Source organism: Heteronotia binoei, chromosome 5, assembly GCF_032191835.1.
Source record: "Heteronotia binoei isolate CCM8104 ecotype False Entrance Well chromosome 5, APGP_CSIRO_Hbin_v1, whole genome shotgun sequence".
In the NCBI taxonomy this organism is placed as follows: domain Eukaryota; kingdom Metazoa; phylum Chordata; class Lepidosauria; order Squamata; family Gekkonidae; genus Heteronotia; species Heteronotia binoei.
In genome coordinates, this window is record NC_083227.1 from 88,145,581 (window position 1) to 88,161,946 (window position 16,366).

At 37.7% G+C, this 16,366-nt stretch overlaps 1 protein-coding gene across 1 annotated transcript in view; it reads right to left on the bottom strand.

The window, feature by feature from the left end:
* CACNA2D3 (calcium voltage-gated channel auxiliary subunit alpha2delta 3) overlaps positions 1-16,366 on the bottom strand; it is a 1,102,401-nt gene that overhangs the window by 96,879 nt on the left and 989,156 nt on the right. The window contains exons 28-29 of the mRNA XM_060238809.1: positions 2,734-2,795; positions 1,722-1,766 (exon numbers count right to left, since the gene is read on the bottom strand). Of these exons, the coding sequence (XP_060094792.1) occupies positions 1,722-1,766; positions 2,734-2,795 (107 nt within the window). The remainder of the gene's footprint in view (positions 1-1,721; positions 1,767-2,733; positions 2,796-16,366) is intronic.

The following is a 16,366-nucleotide window of genomic DNA, read 5'->3' on the forward strand; positions in this document are numbered from 1 at the left end:
AAACAAATGCCATGGAAGTGTTTTTGAGGAAAAGATCAGGTCAAAAGTGGCTTGACAAACCAGAGGAGAAATGAGGAAGAAAAGCAGGATAGGTATGTGACTGAAGTAGTGTGGAAGCTCGCTGGATCCCACATATATCTTGAAGTAAAGTCATTTTATTTAAGTCAAAAAAAGAGAAGCCTTACTATATTAAAAGTATATTTAGTTGTTAGGCAACTTTGGATTGAGAAAAGGTTTCCTATGGAATAAGTTGCTTCATGGAAAACAAATGTGGAACTGCCAATCAGAAATCAAAGAAGTGGGGTTGTGAATTAACATGAAGCCCTGTTTGCAGTTTTGCTCTGGAGGGGGGAATGGTCAGCTGGACTGCAGCCAGCCATTATGCCCTAGGAAGAAGAAGGGTGGGGTGCAGAGGCTGAGAGGGGTAGTCAGTCATGCTGGTGGGAAATTTTGGCCCTCTCCTTACTTGACAGACCACTGTTCTGCTGATGGGCCTATGTCTGGCCAAAACGGGTTTGGAGAGAGTGCTGGGGCTGCAAATAATCTCTACTGATCCTGGATTGATGACTTTGTGGTGTTTTGACTGAAAAGTGATAGCTCCATAACTCCAGCCTAGTTGCCTCAGGCTACATATAGCTCACAGAGGTAGCTAGATTGGTATAAATGTGAGCTCATTGAAAAGAGCATATTAAAGAGGTTGGAAGGAATCCAAGATAAAGCTTATCCATAAAATTCACAGCAGGCTGACATACTTCTACCTGTGACAAACCAAGATGGGAACTATATGACATTAACAAAATCACAGAACTTATTTTCAGTAGTTGCCTTTTCACTTCACAGAGGGGAAAAAAATCTATTAACAGAATACTCTATTGCATTCCATATGGGCAATGTAACTGGAATAAAACAGAGGGATGTAAACAGTCAGGGCTTTTTTTTGTAGGAGGAACTTCTTTACATATTAGGTTACACACCCCTGATGTAGCCAATCCTCCCAAGAGCTTACAGGGCTCTTCTTACAGAGCCTACTGTAAGTTCATTAAGGATTGGCTACATCAGGGGGGTGTAGTCTTATATGCAAGGGAGTTCCTGCTACAACTAAAGTTCTGTAAGCAGCACAATATAAAACCTGGTGCACAGGCTTTTACAAATCAGAATGTGAGAATATTTGTGAAGATTTTTTTCTTTTCCAGAGAACAGGAACTTTAGCAAAAGGAGGAAATGATGGAAATATTACTGATTTAAAATATATTTGGTACTAAAGTGAAGGCCAAGTTATATATTCAACACAATGAAGTGGTAAAGCTTTTCTTGGCCAGCATCACTCCAATTTCAGGGGAAAGAGTTATACACGTGAACGCTGCCCCATAAAAAATTTAAAAAAATCTTCTTATACATGAAAAAATAAATAATATAGCAAGGAATTTTATCAATCACATGCCATTTTCTACATTCAGGATTTCCCCCCACTACTGAAAGAATTCAAATAAATGATACACCACTTGTAGCCTGACATGGTACAGTCCAGGAAAAATATTATGCTAAGCGTGGGCCTTACTTTCATAAATATGATAGCTATAAGTAATTCCAGAATAGAACTTGTGTAGTTCTATTCAGAATATAGTTGCCAGATAAAATCTGCACCCTATAATTTGTTGTTTACTTAGAAATACTGGTAGCATAAACATAAAATCCAAGGAAGTATCTACAGAAATATTTACCTCATCATCGCAGCTTATAGAACATCGGCCATCCAGAGATGTACACTACAAGAGAATATATGATCTCAATGTAAACACTGACATTAAAGTTGAAGTTTACAATGTTATGTAATTTTCTTTGAAAGTATTAATAAGCTGAATGAGGCTTGATTCCTCTTCAGTAACAGTGTTCAAAAGGATGATGTGCTAGATGCTTCAGAAACACACTAGCTGCCCATAATATCTGTGTGAGTGACAAAGACTTCTGTTCCATTCTGCCATAGGAATGCATTATTTGTAATTTTAATGTGTTAAATGCTCTATCCCTGACTACTTAGGGCTCTGAGTGATGAACAACGATACCAAAATAAATCAGAATAAATACAACAAGATAAAAATGATTCAATCAATTTAAACAAACAATTCACAGATGGCATCAAATTCTCAATTCACAGATGGCATCAAAATCACCTCTTCCTCTAAACAATGGAACAGAACCAGGAAGGGAAGGAGGGGGTAGTGGGAGAGGGAGTGCCAGCCAAGATGGTATCCATCACTGACATCAACCACAAGGGCTTGGCAGAAAATCTTTTCCTTACAGGCCCTGCGAAACTTAATCAGGTCCCACAGAGCACAGATGTTATTTAGCATACAGTTCCACCAGGCAGGAGCCAGGACTGAAAAGACCCTGGCCCTGGTCAAGGACAGTCAGATGTCTTTGGGCCAGGGACCACCCGTAAGACTTCTTAGTGAAGCATAACGCTCTTTGGGGGATATATCAGAAAAGGTGGTCCTGGAGGTATGTAGGTCATTAACACCATAGCAATGACAAGCAGTTTTTCAATGGCAATTTACTGTTTATGAGATATGCAGTCACACATTGTTTAGCAGGGAGTCTGTAGACTCAGTGAAAGCGCAGAGGATTGCTAGAAAAATGAAGCAAGCATATGTGCCCTCCCATCTTTTTCATACTAAAAGGTTGGCTAAGATTGGCTAGTGACAATGGGCTTTTAAATAGTAAACTGAAGCATACCTGTCTACTGGCAGTCCAAAATTTTCTCTGGAAAAACTCAAGTTTCATCTGGATACCTACAGCTGATGAAAGTTACAAAGAAACTTTTTAAAAATCCTGTCATGTGGTCATTTTATGTTCAACATGTTATAAAACAAAGAAAAAGTTAAGGGAAAAGAATTATCATCTGAGAAAGAACATGAACAGCATATTAACATTTTAGGAAGAAACTGTTCTCTAATTGCCTGTTTCAATTGTTTTTATGTTTTGTATATACATTTTAGCTTTGATTTTCAATTGTTTTAGTGATGTGGATTTTTTTTTGTTTTAATGTTTTAAAGATCATCCTTATTATATATGTTTTTAATGTGTTAGCCACCTTAGTGGCCTGATGAGAGCAGAAAGGCAGGTTATAAATTGTGTAAATAAATAAATAATTCTGAATGCATTTATGTAAAATTAAAAGCCATTGATTTCAATTTCTAAGTAAATGCAATTATCATTGCAGTCCTGCCTAAGCTTATTTATTCAAAAGAAGTAATTTCAATTACTTGCTCGCTCCCAGTTAAACTTTAGAGTCATTAATAGCTGTAAGACTAACAGTGCAATCATAAACTGATCTATACCTTTTGCTAGACTTAGAAGGATGTAACTCTGTTTAGGATTGTAGTGTAAATCAGTTAAATTGAATCACTGGTATAAATTTACATTTGATTGAAAACAGAGAATAGCTATCAGAAGAAATATGTGGGTCATCAGTTATTAAAGACAGAGCTTTTTACATTCAAAGTATTTTATCATGCTTTTCTCCTTTAAAGCAAGACTCGAAGTGGTTTACATATCTAAAAACAAGGAAAACAATCAAACCAAATGAGGTCTTTTACTATTACATGTATCATCCAGCCAGATATTTCATATCAAGAAAATTCTCATAGACTATTAAAAGCATGTCTAAACAATTTGGCCTTACACAATTTTTAATACCTTTACAGCAGGGATCTCCAACCTTCTTTTGCACTTGCGTGAACCTTTGGAATTCTGACACAGTGTGGTAGACACAAATGTAAAATGGCTGTCACAGGAGGTGGAGCTAGCCACAAAATGACTGCTCCAGTTTGCCTTCAATCACACAGTAAATATCCTTGTGATGTGGTGGCATCTGCTACCATGCAATGCTTAAAAAAACTCTACAGTCAATCAAATCTCCAATGACCAATTAGAAACCTACCTGCGTAAAAGTCTCACCCATACCCTCCCACTTTCTCCAGGAAAGGTGGTGTCAGGTGTCATAGTGCCCATGGGCACTATACTGGGAATCCCTGTTCTATAGGATAGACCCCTAACAGTTATTCCATTTTAAGGTCAATGACTTCAGTGGGCCTAGACCTGAAGTAATTCTATGTAGGATTACACTGTGAGTATTGGGGTGAGGTACATAGCACCATGGTATAGCAGGAGGTAGAGTAAAACAAGTGGAAAAGCTCAGTCCATGGATGCATGATTTTAAATGCTGCTTTTACAATACAAATATTAAAATTTCAAACTAAACATTCAAAGGCATGACTTCTTATGATTATCACAAAAATGTCCAACCTGAATGACATTTCATGGGTCTGGCTTCAAAAGCATATTGTTTTGGATTATTCAGGTCAGGCCTGATCCAGATCATGCACTTAAGAAGTCCTAGCTTTCATATGTCAGATCATTTAACTACCAGCCAGAAGTACACCTCAGTAATGTTTCAGGTTTGTTACGAGTATAGTACACAAGTAATTCTATTAGAGAATCCATTTTAAGATTTTATTAAAATATAACTGTTCAGCATTCTTAACATTGACTAAATCAACAAGAAATTATACCAGTTTTACAGTTGAAGGAGAGCAATTACACGAGTCTTTGGCCAATTCCACACTAGAACTTTAATCCTGGTTCAGCTCTGTCCCTAAACTGACATTCTACACTAGAATAACAGAATCAAAGAAACCAGCTCTATGAGCCTATGATTCTAGTATAGAAAATCAGTTTGGGAACAGGGCTGGATCAGGATTAAAGATCTAGTGCAGAACTGGCCACATAAGTGTGACCCTCAAAATCAGGTCATAGGCAAGGAGCCCCTTCTGAGAAGAGAACTGTCAATCAGTTCAGCTTCTCACATTTACAGGTTTGGTTGGGTGCATGCATGTAAGCATTTTCTTCAGTGCTACCACACTAAACTAAATTCAGCCTACCAGATTCATCAGTGGTTTAGGAATACTGTAAAAGGCTCTCCGATAGGGGTGGGCAAAAAAAAAAAAAATCTTTTAAAAAAACCCCTAGTATTTTCCAGTTCAGGTCTATTGGACCTGAAAACATTAGGTATTTAAAAAAAAATCCCAACGGTGCCCAATGTGCCATGTGTGTCATAAAATGTAATGTCAGGTAGTGGACATATAAACTGTATAAAGGGGGCGCAGACAAACACAATTTTTTTTACTTAAAACATTAGCACTCTTGCAATATTTTGTTTTACAATCTGATAAATGTCATCTCTTGCGATGAATTATTGCATCGAAAACTGCAATGTCTGTGCTGTACCAATCTTGAATATGCTGTTCAAGTGTTGTTCAAGTGTGCACATCTATAAGTTGGAAACCTACTTTTGATTTATTGGCATTCATTACAAAGATCTCATTGTCAATACTTTGAGTCTCAGACCCAGAGGAAAATATGAAGCAGCTGGGCATTGTGAGCTTTTGTACATAAATTGCTTCATATGCTGGTCAAGATTACGTGAAGGCACCATGGCACAGACTGAGGGCTATGTACTTGTCTGAAAAACTATAGTCTTTTCCAGAAAAATAACTACAACTCCTATGTGGCAGTACAAGAACAGAGACAGCCATGCACAGTGATTAGTATCAGCCTACTATCTGGGAAGTCTAAATTCAAGATCCCCAATCAAAGGAAAATGTGAAAGAAAAAGCAATGGAAATTTTCTAGGTAAACCTGGGCTAGACACACACACACTAATGCTAGCTTGTTGTTATTTTTCTTTTAAATAGTTCACATACTTTCCTATTGAGAAAGACTGGAGGGCATGAATACATGAAAAAGATACTCGGCTCCCGCATAATAGGCCCCAATTGGATTCGGCTGTATGCGATTCCATATACAGCCGAATCAGGGGTGATTCGGCAGTTGATTCGGTTCGACCGAACCTAATGCACACCCCTAGTGGTGACCCCTGGTTTGAGCTTACATGATCTTGTTTTAGGATGTATTTTAAAAAGGTGACCCCTGGAGTTGACCTGTTCAACAAGTTAGCTTGGCCCTTGCTGGTAGAAACATGTAAATAGTTGAATAAAGTGGCCCTTCAGTTAACCCAACATCCATGTTTGTCTTTCTTTCAACTGGGGGGTGGGGTGGGCAAATACCTTGGAACGAGAGACCTTTTGTGAAGTCCTCTTCAGTGACAGAATTTGTGTAACTCTACCAACTGGACATATGACCTTGTGAGTTGGATCCCTGCTGACTCAGTCTCTTTCCCTACCTGTGACATTTCTGAACTTTAAATTAGAGCAGATTTTTTGCTGTTGTTGTTGTTTTTCAATTTGGCTTTGCTATTGCAACTATATGGGCGTTTTCGCACTGACCTTCAAGTAGCGCGACCACCCTCTTCACACCGGAGGATCTGCCCGGATTTCGCACAAGAAGCGCCGGCGCACCCAAAAGAGCCGGCTACTTCCGTTGCGAAACCCGCTCAAACGGAAACCGCCAAGAAGCAGGAAAACGTTTGAGCGGGTTTCGCTATGGAAGTAGCCGGCTCTTTTGGGTGCGCAGGTGCTTCTTGTGCGAAATCCGGGCAGATCCTCCGGTGTGAAGAGGGTGGTCGCGCCACTTGAAGGTCAGTGCGAAAACGCCCTATGACTAAAGAGGACATTTTTGGCTTGAATTTTGATTAGTTAGTATATGAATGTGTATCCCTACCAACTACTATTCCACAGTGCACTCAACATTTCTTCCTGGCTGTTTGCTGAGTGACTTTTTAAGGAGCCTCTTGACTCCTGCTATTCTTCAGCTAAATGGCCCAGGGCTCTCCAAACTGATCTTTTGCATTACTTTTCCTGAGTTTGTTGCAGCCTATTATGTAAAGGACCAACTTTTATTTTTCTAAGAGAATATCTTTCATTTTAGCAGATATAGATAAGATTTGAGCTTGTTTTAGGATGTATTTAAAAAGGTTTTTGATTTAACACTAGTTCTACACTAGAACATTTTCAATTTCTATTTACCTCTCTTTATTTTCTTCAAAAGCTTGAGAAGTGTAGCATAAATAGGCAAGATTAAGTTAACCTGATGCACCGTAATTGAGGCTAGTTTTGCTCTCAGTCCAACATGCCTTGCCAGGCTCACCAGAGGAAAATTAAAAGACTACAACCATTCATTTTCCTGAGCAAGAGGTTTTAAGTCAGTATCCAAGAATAGCTTTTGAGTAATATGCTATGCACTATAAGAAATTCCAGGAACTGAAATATAAACTTTAAAGAAAGAAGCTATACTTTCTAGTGCTTTACTATTCTTCCTTAGCAACTTAATTGTTTTGTTTATTGTGTAAACATATAAGATAAAGCTAGAGGCAGCAACTTACCACTTGGCTTAAAAATATCCCATGTGGAAGGACTAACAATGTGGAGAGCCAGTTAGTCTAGAATCCCTCCATGTGGTTAGCTGACTGTTATGATCCTTCAGCTACTTGGAAATGTAGGGGGGCAATAGTTCCATGGGCTCTTGCTTCCAGATGACCACTGGATGGATGACAGGATGCAGCAACGCACCCTTCGGCTAAACTGGATCAAGATCCAGCTGACAGCACCTTTCAGCCTAATTCTACCTCTCATCCTAATTCAGAGGATTAAAGCAACTCCCCCCCCCCCCAAATATGGCTTGGTTCAGTTCAACTGAAACTTCCTCCTTCCTCTGGAATAGTTGTACTTCATGACATTTGTTTGTTTGTTTGTTTAATTTCCATGAGCTTCTTTGGGACCTAATGTCAGCTGAAAATGGGATTTTTATTATTAGGCCTTTGTATAAAGAGTCTCTACACGGGATATTTTTTCAGTGAACAAGACATTTTAAGTAGTTGTTTGTATCCAACTACAATCTCTTAGCTTTATAGGCAGATTCAAAATGAATAAATCAGATGTCATGTTTCCAAACCACTGAACTATGGTGGCAAGAACTATAATGTGCTGGTTAGCATTAACTAGGATTTTCCCCCAAACCACAGTTTGCAAGCCCACTTAAATCACAGTTTCAAATCAGATTTGGAGGCAATTTTTTGTTAGCAATAACCAGTTTCCCCAGTTCTGGTATATGGATTCAGTACTATAGTAATGCAAACCACAAAAGGAGCAGGAAATCTGCACACAGGAAGAGGAAATGTACATATCATTTTATGTATGTTCTCTAAACCATAGATCATTAGATCTAGAACATAATGTCAAAATGAGTCAAAGTCTGCTGTATAGCAGTTGCAGAGAGGATAATTTAAGATCAGCTATACAGAGAACTATAAAATTGGAAAATGTGAGATCATGGCACCGAAACATTATCTATTTTATGTCTATTTTACTCTTTGTTTTATGGTTTTAATGCTGTATTATTGCGTTGAATCATGAACATGCACGTCTGTGTGAGCCGCCCTGACCCCGCCTCGGTGGGGAGGGTGGGATATAAGTGGAATAAATAAATAAATAATGCAAACACAACTTTGGAATCCCTGATGTAGTGCACAGCAGGAGTCAAACAGAAATATACCTTATGGGTCATTATGATTCACAATTTAAGAATTATTAGCATAGAATTGAGACTAGAACAATAACAATATATCTAATTCTCTGTGGATACTTAAATCTGGAGACTCGAACCATGAACATATCTTTCTACCAACCTGAAGATTGCCCAGAAAAATCTGAAACATACACACACAAACACACGGGGTAGGGGGGAAAACCACAAAGTAATAGAAGCAGCACTTGTAGTTTTAAGAAATAAATGCCCTCTGAAACCTCAGTGGCTCTTCCGAAGTAACTACAACATTACTGAAAACAAGGCATTCAAGTTTTTTATTGGTAAATACCAGGAATAGGGCCCTTTCCGGGGCTATTTTGAGTCTTTTGAGGAAGATTTATTGGGGCCAAACCAGTAGCAACCACCAGATGGTGTATAAATGAAGTATGGGTTGAAAGGAGAGAAGGAAGCAGTGAAAGGGAATAGGATATCAGGGATGTCAAGAAGAGGGAATGAGGAAATGATGCGGGGAGGTGGAAACAAGGGAGAGGGAGGTGCCATTAATCAACTGGGCTTGGCTTTGCAATTGGCACTGCACAATTAGGCCAAGGCCTGACAGCTGGCACTACACAACTCGCACAAAATTTTCCCAGGAAATGATGGGGGGAAAGGGAATACTCAAGATAAGGAGGCAGCCCAAGAAAGAGATTTCACAGTCTTCTCTGATAGACATCAAACATATTCAAGAATAGACATGTGTTGGATATAAAAAAAATTAACAATGAATCTAGATAAAGCAGAGATTCAGCTGAAGAGATCTGCAGATCACAATCCTATAGAGGTAGTTTGGCAATGGAATAGAAAATTAAGAGGAAGATGGAGACTAAACAATGCTCTTCTAGAAGAAGAATTGCAGATTTATATCCCACCCTTCTCTCTGAATCAGAGATTCAGAGCGGCTTACAATTTCCTATATCTTGGTGGAGTTTCCGGTAACGGCACGGTGCTAACAGACGTGTTTGTAGGAGCTCCGGCTCTGCAGCGTCTGTGATGGTCTTTTTTGGGGGGGTTCTTCAGTTGGTAAGAACTCGGTGGTGCCTCTGTTGGAGGGGCACTCGTGTGGAGGAGTGCTGGGTGCTCTGTGCCGGTTTTTCTGAGCATAGAGCCCGTTCAACATATTACTTCAAGCCCGGATAGACCAGACGCCTTAATGGCGAATTAGCTGTGACCACCGGAGAAGGGGAGTAGGCGAAGCGGCATTTGGAGGACAGAATAAATGGTGAAGAAGGGGAAAAGTATATCTGACCCTAAACTGGAGATATAAACGAAGGAAAGAACTTACTAAGTGCGTTGTTTTGCCCCTACTTTCAAGTGGAATCCGACGCTGGGGGGAAAGAGACCTGGTTTGGCGAATGCACAAAGGTAGAAAGCGGAGGAGTGGTGGAGGACTACCTTGGCAGCAACGGCAGAGGTTGGGAGTCGTAGACTGGCTATGATTGTAAAAGTTTGTGAAGAGCACTAAGACAGAGGAGGTGAAGAAGGGGGGAAAATAGGAAAGAAGCAGGAGATTTCTGACGATTTAAAGGGAGCCTTCACGAACCTCTTTTCCTCTCCCTTTTCCCATATGCTTGTGCATGGTGATTTTCTTAAAGAGACAGGGAGCTAAATAAAGGCTCAACAGTGGTTATAATATACAGGGTGGAAATAAAGTCACTGGACCTTTGAAATGAGTTGAATCTGAAGATGGGAGACTTTTGATGTTAGTATAGAGTTTCCAGGAACGCAAGGGCGGAGGTGAGGTGGAGAGGCTGGAATTCCGTTGGCAGAGATGTGGAAGAACAGGAATGGATTTACTGAACTGGCTTTTTGAACTGGTAGCAGAAGAGAGGAGCAGAGATTGAGATTAAGAAGAGGAAGAGGAAGAAAAAGGAGAAGAAGAAGAGGAAGACAGAAGGATAAGCGGTTGGGAAACATTAAGGATTCAAAAGAGACAGTTAACAAATAATTAATGGATTGAATAATTAACTATTGTTAATTTGATTACTGCTGATTTTCTGTATGATTTTCTATATGTAATGAGTTAATGTAAATGTTCAGGTGAAGGGTGTTTGGTGGTAAAGAATAGTAATTTAAGGATATAAAAACCAACTGGTATGTGAGAGTGTTAAAGGAAGGTGATGTATGAATTTTGAGTGAAGTAAGGTGAAGTAGTAGTATATGAATTGGAATTGGGGTGTCTGTAAGACCTTGGATAATAGAAAAATGAGTATGACATACAAGTAAGACAAAATAGATAGGTTAGTCCCACTATTGGCAACTTTAAAACTGATGGAGATAATGTCCTCACAGGAAGTTATAGAGGAAGTGCAGAATTCTATGCAATTGTATTTTATGAATGCATTGAGTCAGGTGCAGGCAAATCTGACAGAACAATTAGATGGAGTAAATAAGAAATTAGATGGCCTGCAAAAGTAATTGACGGAAGTAAAGGAAGAGATTCATGGCTTGACACAATCTGCAAAATATGTGGAAGGAAAGTTGGAAGTAGTGAATGAAAAGTCTGAGGAGATTGAAAAAGTTCAAAAATACGAAGGGGACAGATTAGTGAGAATAGAAACGGTGCAGGTGGAGCATATTTCAGGAATGCAGAATATTCCAGAGGATAGGTATGACCATATAAAGGAGGTGATAGTAGAGATCTTGACACCAGTTCTTGGTATGAAGAAAAAGGAATTGGAGAAAGATATAGAAAATGTCTATAGAGCTTGCCTTATTTTTTTCAAGGAACACCGCCTGCTGAGAGAGGTTTATATAAGGTGTATTAGGAGGAAAATGAAGGAATTGGTCTGCCAGACGATGAGAGACAAATCATTAAAGTTATATCGTTGGCATATTACACCAATAAAACTGAAGAAAGTGTATTCCGAAATTGCTGGTTGCTTTGTTGCAGGGAAACAAACTGATACCATGCAATTCACAAACAAAGTAAGATGATTTGAAATGCCAATGTTTTTTTCTTCTTCTTTTTTGGACCACAGTGTAGAAGAAAGAAAGTTTTCTTTTTTGTTAGTTCTAGACTTAGCTGAGGTAGATACTCTGATGGAGATACTAAGAGAAGAAATTAACAATTAGATAGAAGGAAAACGGAACTTATTGTATTAAAGTGTATTCCAAACTTGCTGGGGGGTTTTTGTTGTTGTTGTTGCAGGGAATTAAATTGATACTGTGTAATTTATAAATAAAGTAAGATGACTTGAAATGCCAAATGTTCTTTTGGATCACAGTGTAGAAGAAAGAAAGTATTTTTGGTTGGTTCTAGACTGAGCTGAGGTAGATACTCTGATGGAGATATTAAGAGAAGAAATTAACAAATAGACAAACAGAAGGGAAATGGAACTTATTGTATGAATGGTTATGGGGGAAAGATAATAAGAATATAGTGTAAAAAGGGGTTAACTGTAGTATGTATGATTTGGTTTAGGTTAGAACAAAGGATTTGTATTCTAATGATATAAGTATATAATGCATCCCGCTGTCTACATCCCTAAGTTTATGTTTTGTGTGTGTGTGTATATATATATATATATATATATATATATATATATATATATATATATATATATATATATATATATATATATATATATTGTTATTGTTGTTGTTAAATGTAATAAAAAGTTAAAAACTCAAAAAAAACCCAATCTCCTATATCTTTTCCCCCACAACAGACACCCTGTGAGGTGGGTGGGGCTGAGAGGGCTCTCACAGCAGCTGCCCTTTCAAGGACAACCTCTGCCAGAGCTATGGCTAGCCCAAGGCCATTCCAGCAGCTGCAAGGGAAGGAGTGGAGAATCAAACCCAGTTCTCCCAGATAAGAGTCCGCACACTTAACCACTACACCAAACTGGCTCTCTATTGCAAGCTGATGTAACAAACAATCTATAAAACATCTTATACAGATTTTCTTTAAAGGTTACTGATTTGGTTAGTTTAATGTTGAATTTCCACAGCCTCTCCCATTCTTCTAATGCGATGTTATGACCCAAGTTTTTCGCCCATTGGACCATGCAATCTTTTACAACCTCATCTTGCATCTTCAACTGTAATAGGTATGCGTTTAGCTTAGAGATTAGCTTTTCTTGAGAACCTAAAAGAATTTTATCAAATGGATGTTCTGTATTAAAATCTATTATCTTGTCTTTTAGCATACCTAGATTCAACTTGCGTTCTCAACCACCAACTCATTTTAATGTCCATATTTTCTAACTCTTCTCTGGTTTTTAATTGATTATCTTTTTTCAGCAGATCATCATATCTATAACTCTGATTGAGTTTTAAAAGATTTGGAGGAGTGAATGCTTCCATTGGGGATACCCATCTTGGAATTTTCTGGTAAATTCTCGGTTTTAACCATGACCATGTGTGGTATGATTTCCGAAACCAATGATTCTTAAAATAAAAATTTCCTTCAAGTCTTTGATACCATAGATACGCATGCCAACCCAAATTAAGATCATATCCCTCTAACAACAATTGTCTCTTGTCATTCAATAATATCCAGTCTCTTACCCAAAGGAACATAGAAGCTTTATAATACAATTGCCAATCTGGGAGGCCCATACCTGTTCTCAGTTTAGAGTCTTGCAGTATCTTCAGTTTTATTCTTGTTTTTTTGCCTTGCCAAATATATTTAGAGACCATTCTATTCAATTCTTGAAAGAATCCACTATTTAAAAGTACCAGAATAGTTTGGAATAAAAATAATAGTCTTGGCAAAATGTTCATCTTTATTGAGGCAATTCTTCCCATTAAAGATAAATTAAAATCATGCCATTTTTCCAAATCTTTTTTAATTTCTTTGAGTAGTTTATCATAGCTATCCATTTTTAAACTGCTATGTTTGTTTGAGATGTATACACCTAAATATTTGATTCTTTTCTCATACAGAAACCCTGATTTTTTGTTGGAGAAGCTGGATTTGTTCTATCATCATATTCTTCGTCAGGAATTTTGTTTTATGATAGTTGATCTTCAGTCCTGCCCAGCAACCAAATTGGTTGATCTTATTTATAAGACAGTCAATTGAATCTATTGGCTGCTCTAGTATAAAAACCAGGTCATCTGCAAAAGCTCTCAATTTATATTGTTCACCTTTAACCACCGCTCCCTTAATACTTGTATCTTCTCTTATTTGGTTATTCAATATCTCTAAGCACAAGATAAAAAGGAGTGGTGATAGTGGGCAACCTTGTATTGTACCCTTTTGAATATCAATTGCTTCTGTTAATTCACTATTCACCATCACCCTTGCCTTTTGGGAGGAATATATTGATTCTATTGCTCTCAGGAAATTTTTACCACATTCCATTCCCTTCAGTTGTTGCAGCATAAATTGCCAACGAACATTCTCTAATGCCAGTTGTTTCTCTGGGTGACTCTCATAATATTCCATTATATTACAAACTGTTCTAACATTGTCTTTCAGATATCTTCTAGGAAGAAATCCTGCCTGGTCTTGATGTATTGTGGACTGTAGAACCTTTTTCAGACACTGTGCCAGTATTGCTGCAAAAATTTTATAGTCCGTATTTAAAAGAGAGATTGGCCGATAGTTTTTATATCTTTCAAATCTGCACCTTCTTTTGGAATTAAGGATATTTTAGCTTCTTGCCATGAAACTTGTATTTGGGCTTCCTCTTGAATCCTTTCAAGGAGATGTTTGAATGGTAACAGTAAGGGCTCCTCATAAACTTTATAGAACTCGGCAGATAGTCCATCTGGTCCCGGAGCTTTACCATTTTTTTTTTTGAGATGCCAATGCATCTCCCACTTCCCTTATCATTATTGGTTCATTTAAGATTTTTTGTTGTTCTTCTGTCAATTTATTAAGATTATTTTGCCTAATGTAAAATCTGCCTTTTGAACTTGTTTGTCTTCATATAATTTTTTATAAAATTGTTCCACAATTTGGCATATCGCCTGTCTTTGAACTTTCTCTTTGTTATTCTCTTCCTTCAAAACTGGTATTATTCTTTTGACATTCTCTTTTCTCATTCTGTAAGCCAGCCACCTTCCAGGTTTATGTTCAAAAAAAGTTTTGTCTAGCAAATCTCAATTTTTTTCTCCATCTTCTCTATAAGTAGTAAATTAAGTTGATGCTGTGTTTCTTTAACCTTATTTTGAAACTCCTGTCTTGTCGGCTGTACTTTTCAATTCTTTTCAGCTTCTCCTACTTGCAACATTAATTTTTGAAAATTTTCAATTCTTTCTTCTTTGCACTAAGTCTGATTGCAAGGCCCCTGAAGTATGCGTTAGCAGTGTCCCAAACTACTTGCATCTTGACATCTTGAGTTATGTTCTGTTTAAAAAAGGATTCCATTTCAGCCTTGGATTCTTTAAGAAAGTCTTTGTCTTTTAAAATAGAAGTATTTAACCTCCACGCTCTTCTCATTCATGCGCCTTTGAGTTTTACCATTATAGGACTATGATCTGATATGACTCTTGTTTGAATTTCTGTCTCAACTAAATCTTTGACCAAATGTATAGAGAGCCAACACATATCAATTCTTGACCACGTTTGATGACTGGCAGAATGGTATGTAAAATCTTTCGAATTTGGATATCTTGTTCTCCATACATCAACAAGGTCCAGTTCTTCTACTAACTTCCAAAAACTTGTTGATAGTTGAAGACTTTTAATTTTAGTGTGCTTATGTGTTTTTTTTATTCAATTGTCTGTCAGAAACTGCATTAAAGTCTCCTACTGTGCAGTATTCTGCATATTCCAGATTTGACAATTTGAGATGTAAATCTTGGAAAAATTTCTCCTGATGATCTTTCGGGGCATAAATGTTTGCCAATAGGATTTTTTTTATTGTCTACCATGACTTCCACTAGAAGAATTCTTCCATCTTCAGAAGCATACTGTAATTGTGGGTTAAATTTATCCTTAACATAAATTGCCACACCCTTTTTCTTTTTATTCATGTCTGTTGCTACAAACAAACTGCCAAGTTTCTTATTTTTCAGAAGGTGTTGACCTTTAGCCAAAATATGGATTTCTTGTAAACAAATTATATCCATTTCCAATTTTGCCAAGTATCTAAAGGTCTTCCTTTTTAGAGGAGAATTAAGTCCATTCACATTAACAGAGATTATTGATGCCATTATGGATTTTTCTTATCACTATCTTTTTTATCTTTTTTAGTCTGTAGTCTTGTTGGATATATCCGTTGTTCATTCGGATCCTCTTCATCAGAGCCTTCTTCTTCCTCTTCCTTCTTTTCTTTCCCCTCTTTTTCTTTCGCTCTAGCCAGAAAATTCTGAGCTTTAAAGATAGAATTTATCCTATATCTGTTCTCTTCATAGGTAAAGATTAAACCTTCCAGTATTAGCCATGTATAGGGTATATCTCTTTCTCTCAGAAGGCTGTCAAAGTTTGATATTCTCTCCTCTTTTGTCTCACTGGCCATGGTACCTCTCTCAAGATTTTCACCATATTTCCTGCTATCATCACTAGTTTGTCTCTTGCTTGCTTCAAAATATCGTCTCTGGTCTTCTTTCTTGTAAGCTTCGAATGAATTTCGCTAGGCAATTTGTTCCATCTCGTAAAGCTTGATGTCACTCGTTTAACTTGATCAAACTCTTCTTCCATCCTTTCAGGAGTCATCTGTAGAATTTCTGCCAAGGCCTCACTCAATATTTTTTGTAAATCTTCAGTTTTTCCTTCTGGTACACTTTGAAACTTCAGCATATAGACTGCTCTATCTATTTCCAGCTGTAGAAGTCTAGTGTCATGAACATTCTGTTCTTTTCCCAGTTGTTCCATCTTTTGTGTATTGTCCATCACCTGTGCATCCAGTAACTTTAGGGCTTTATTAGTCTC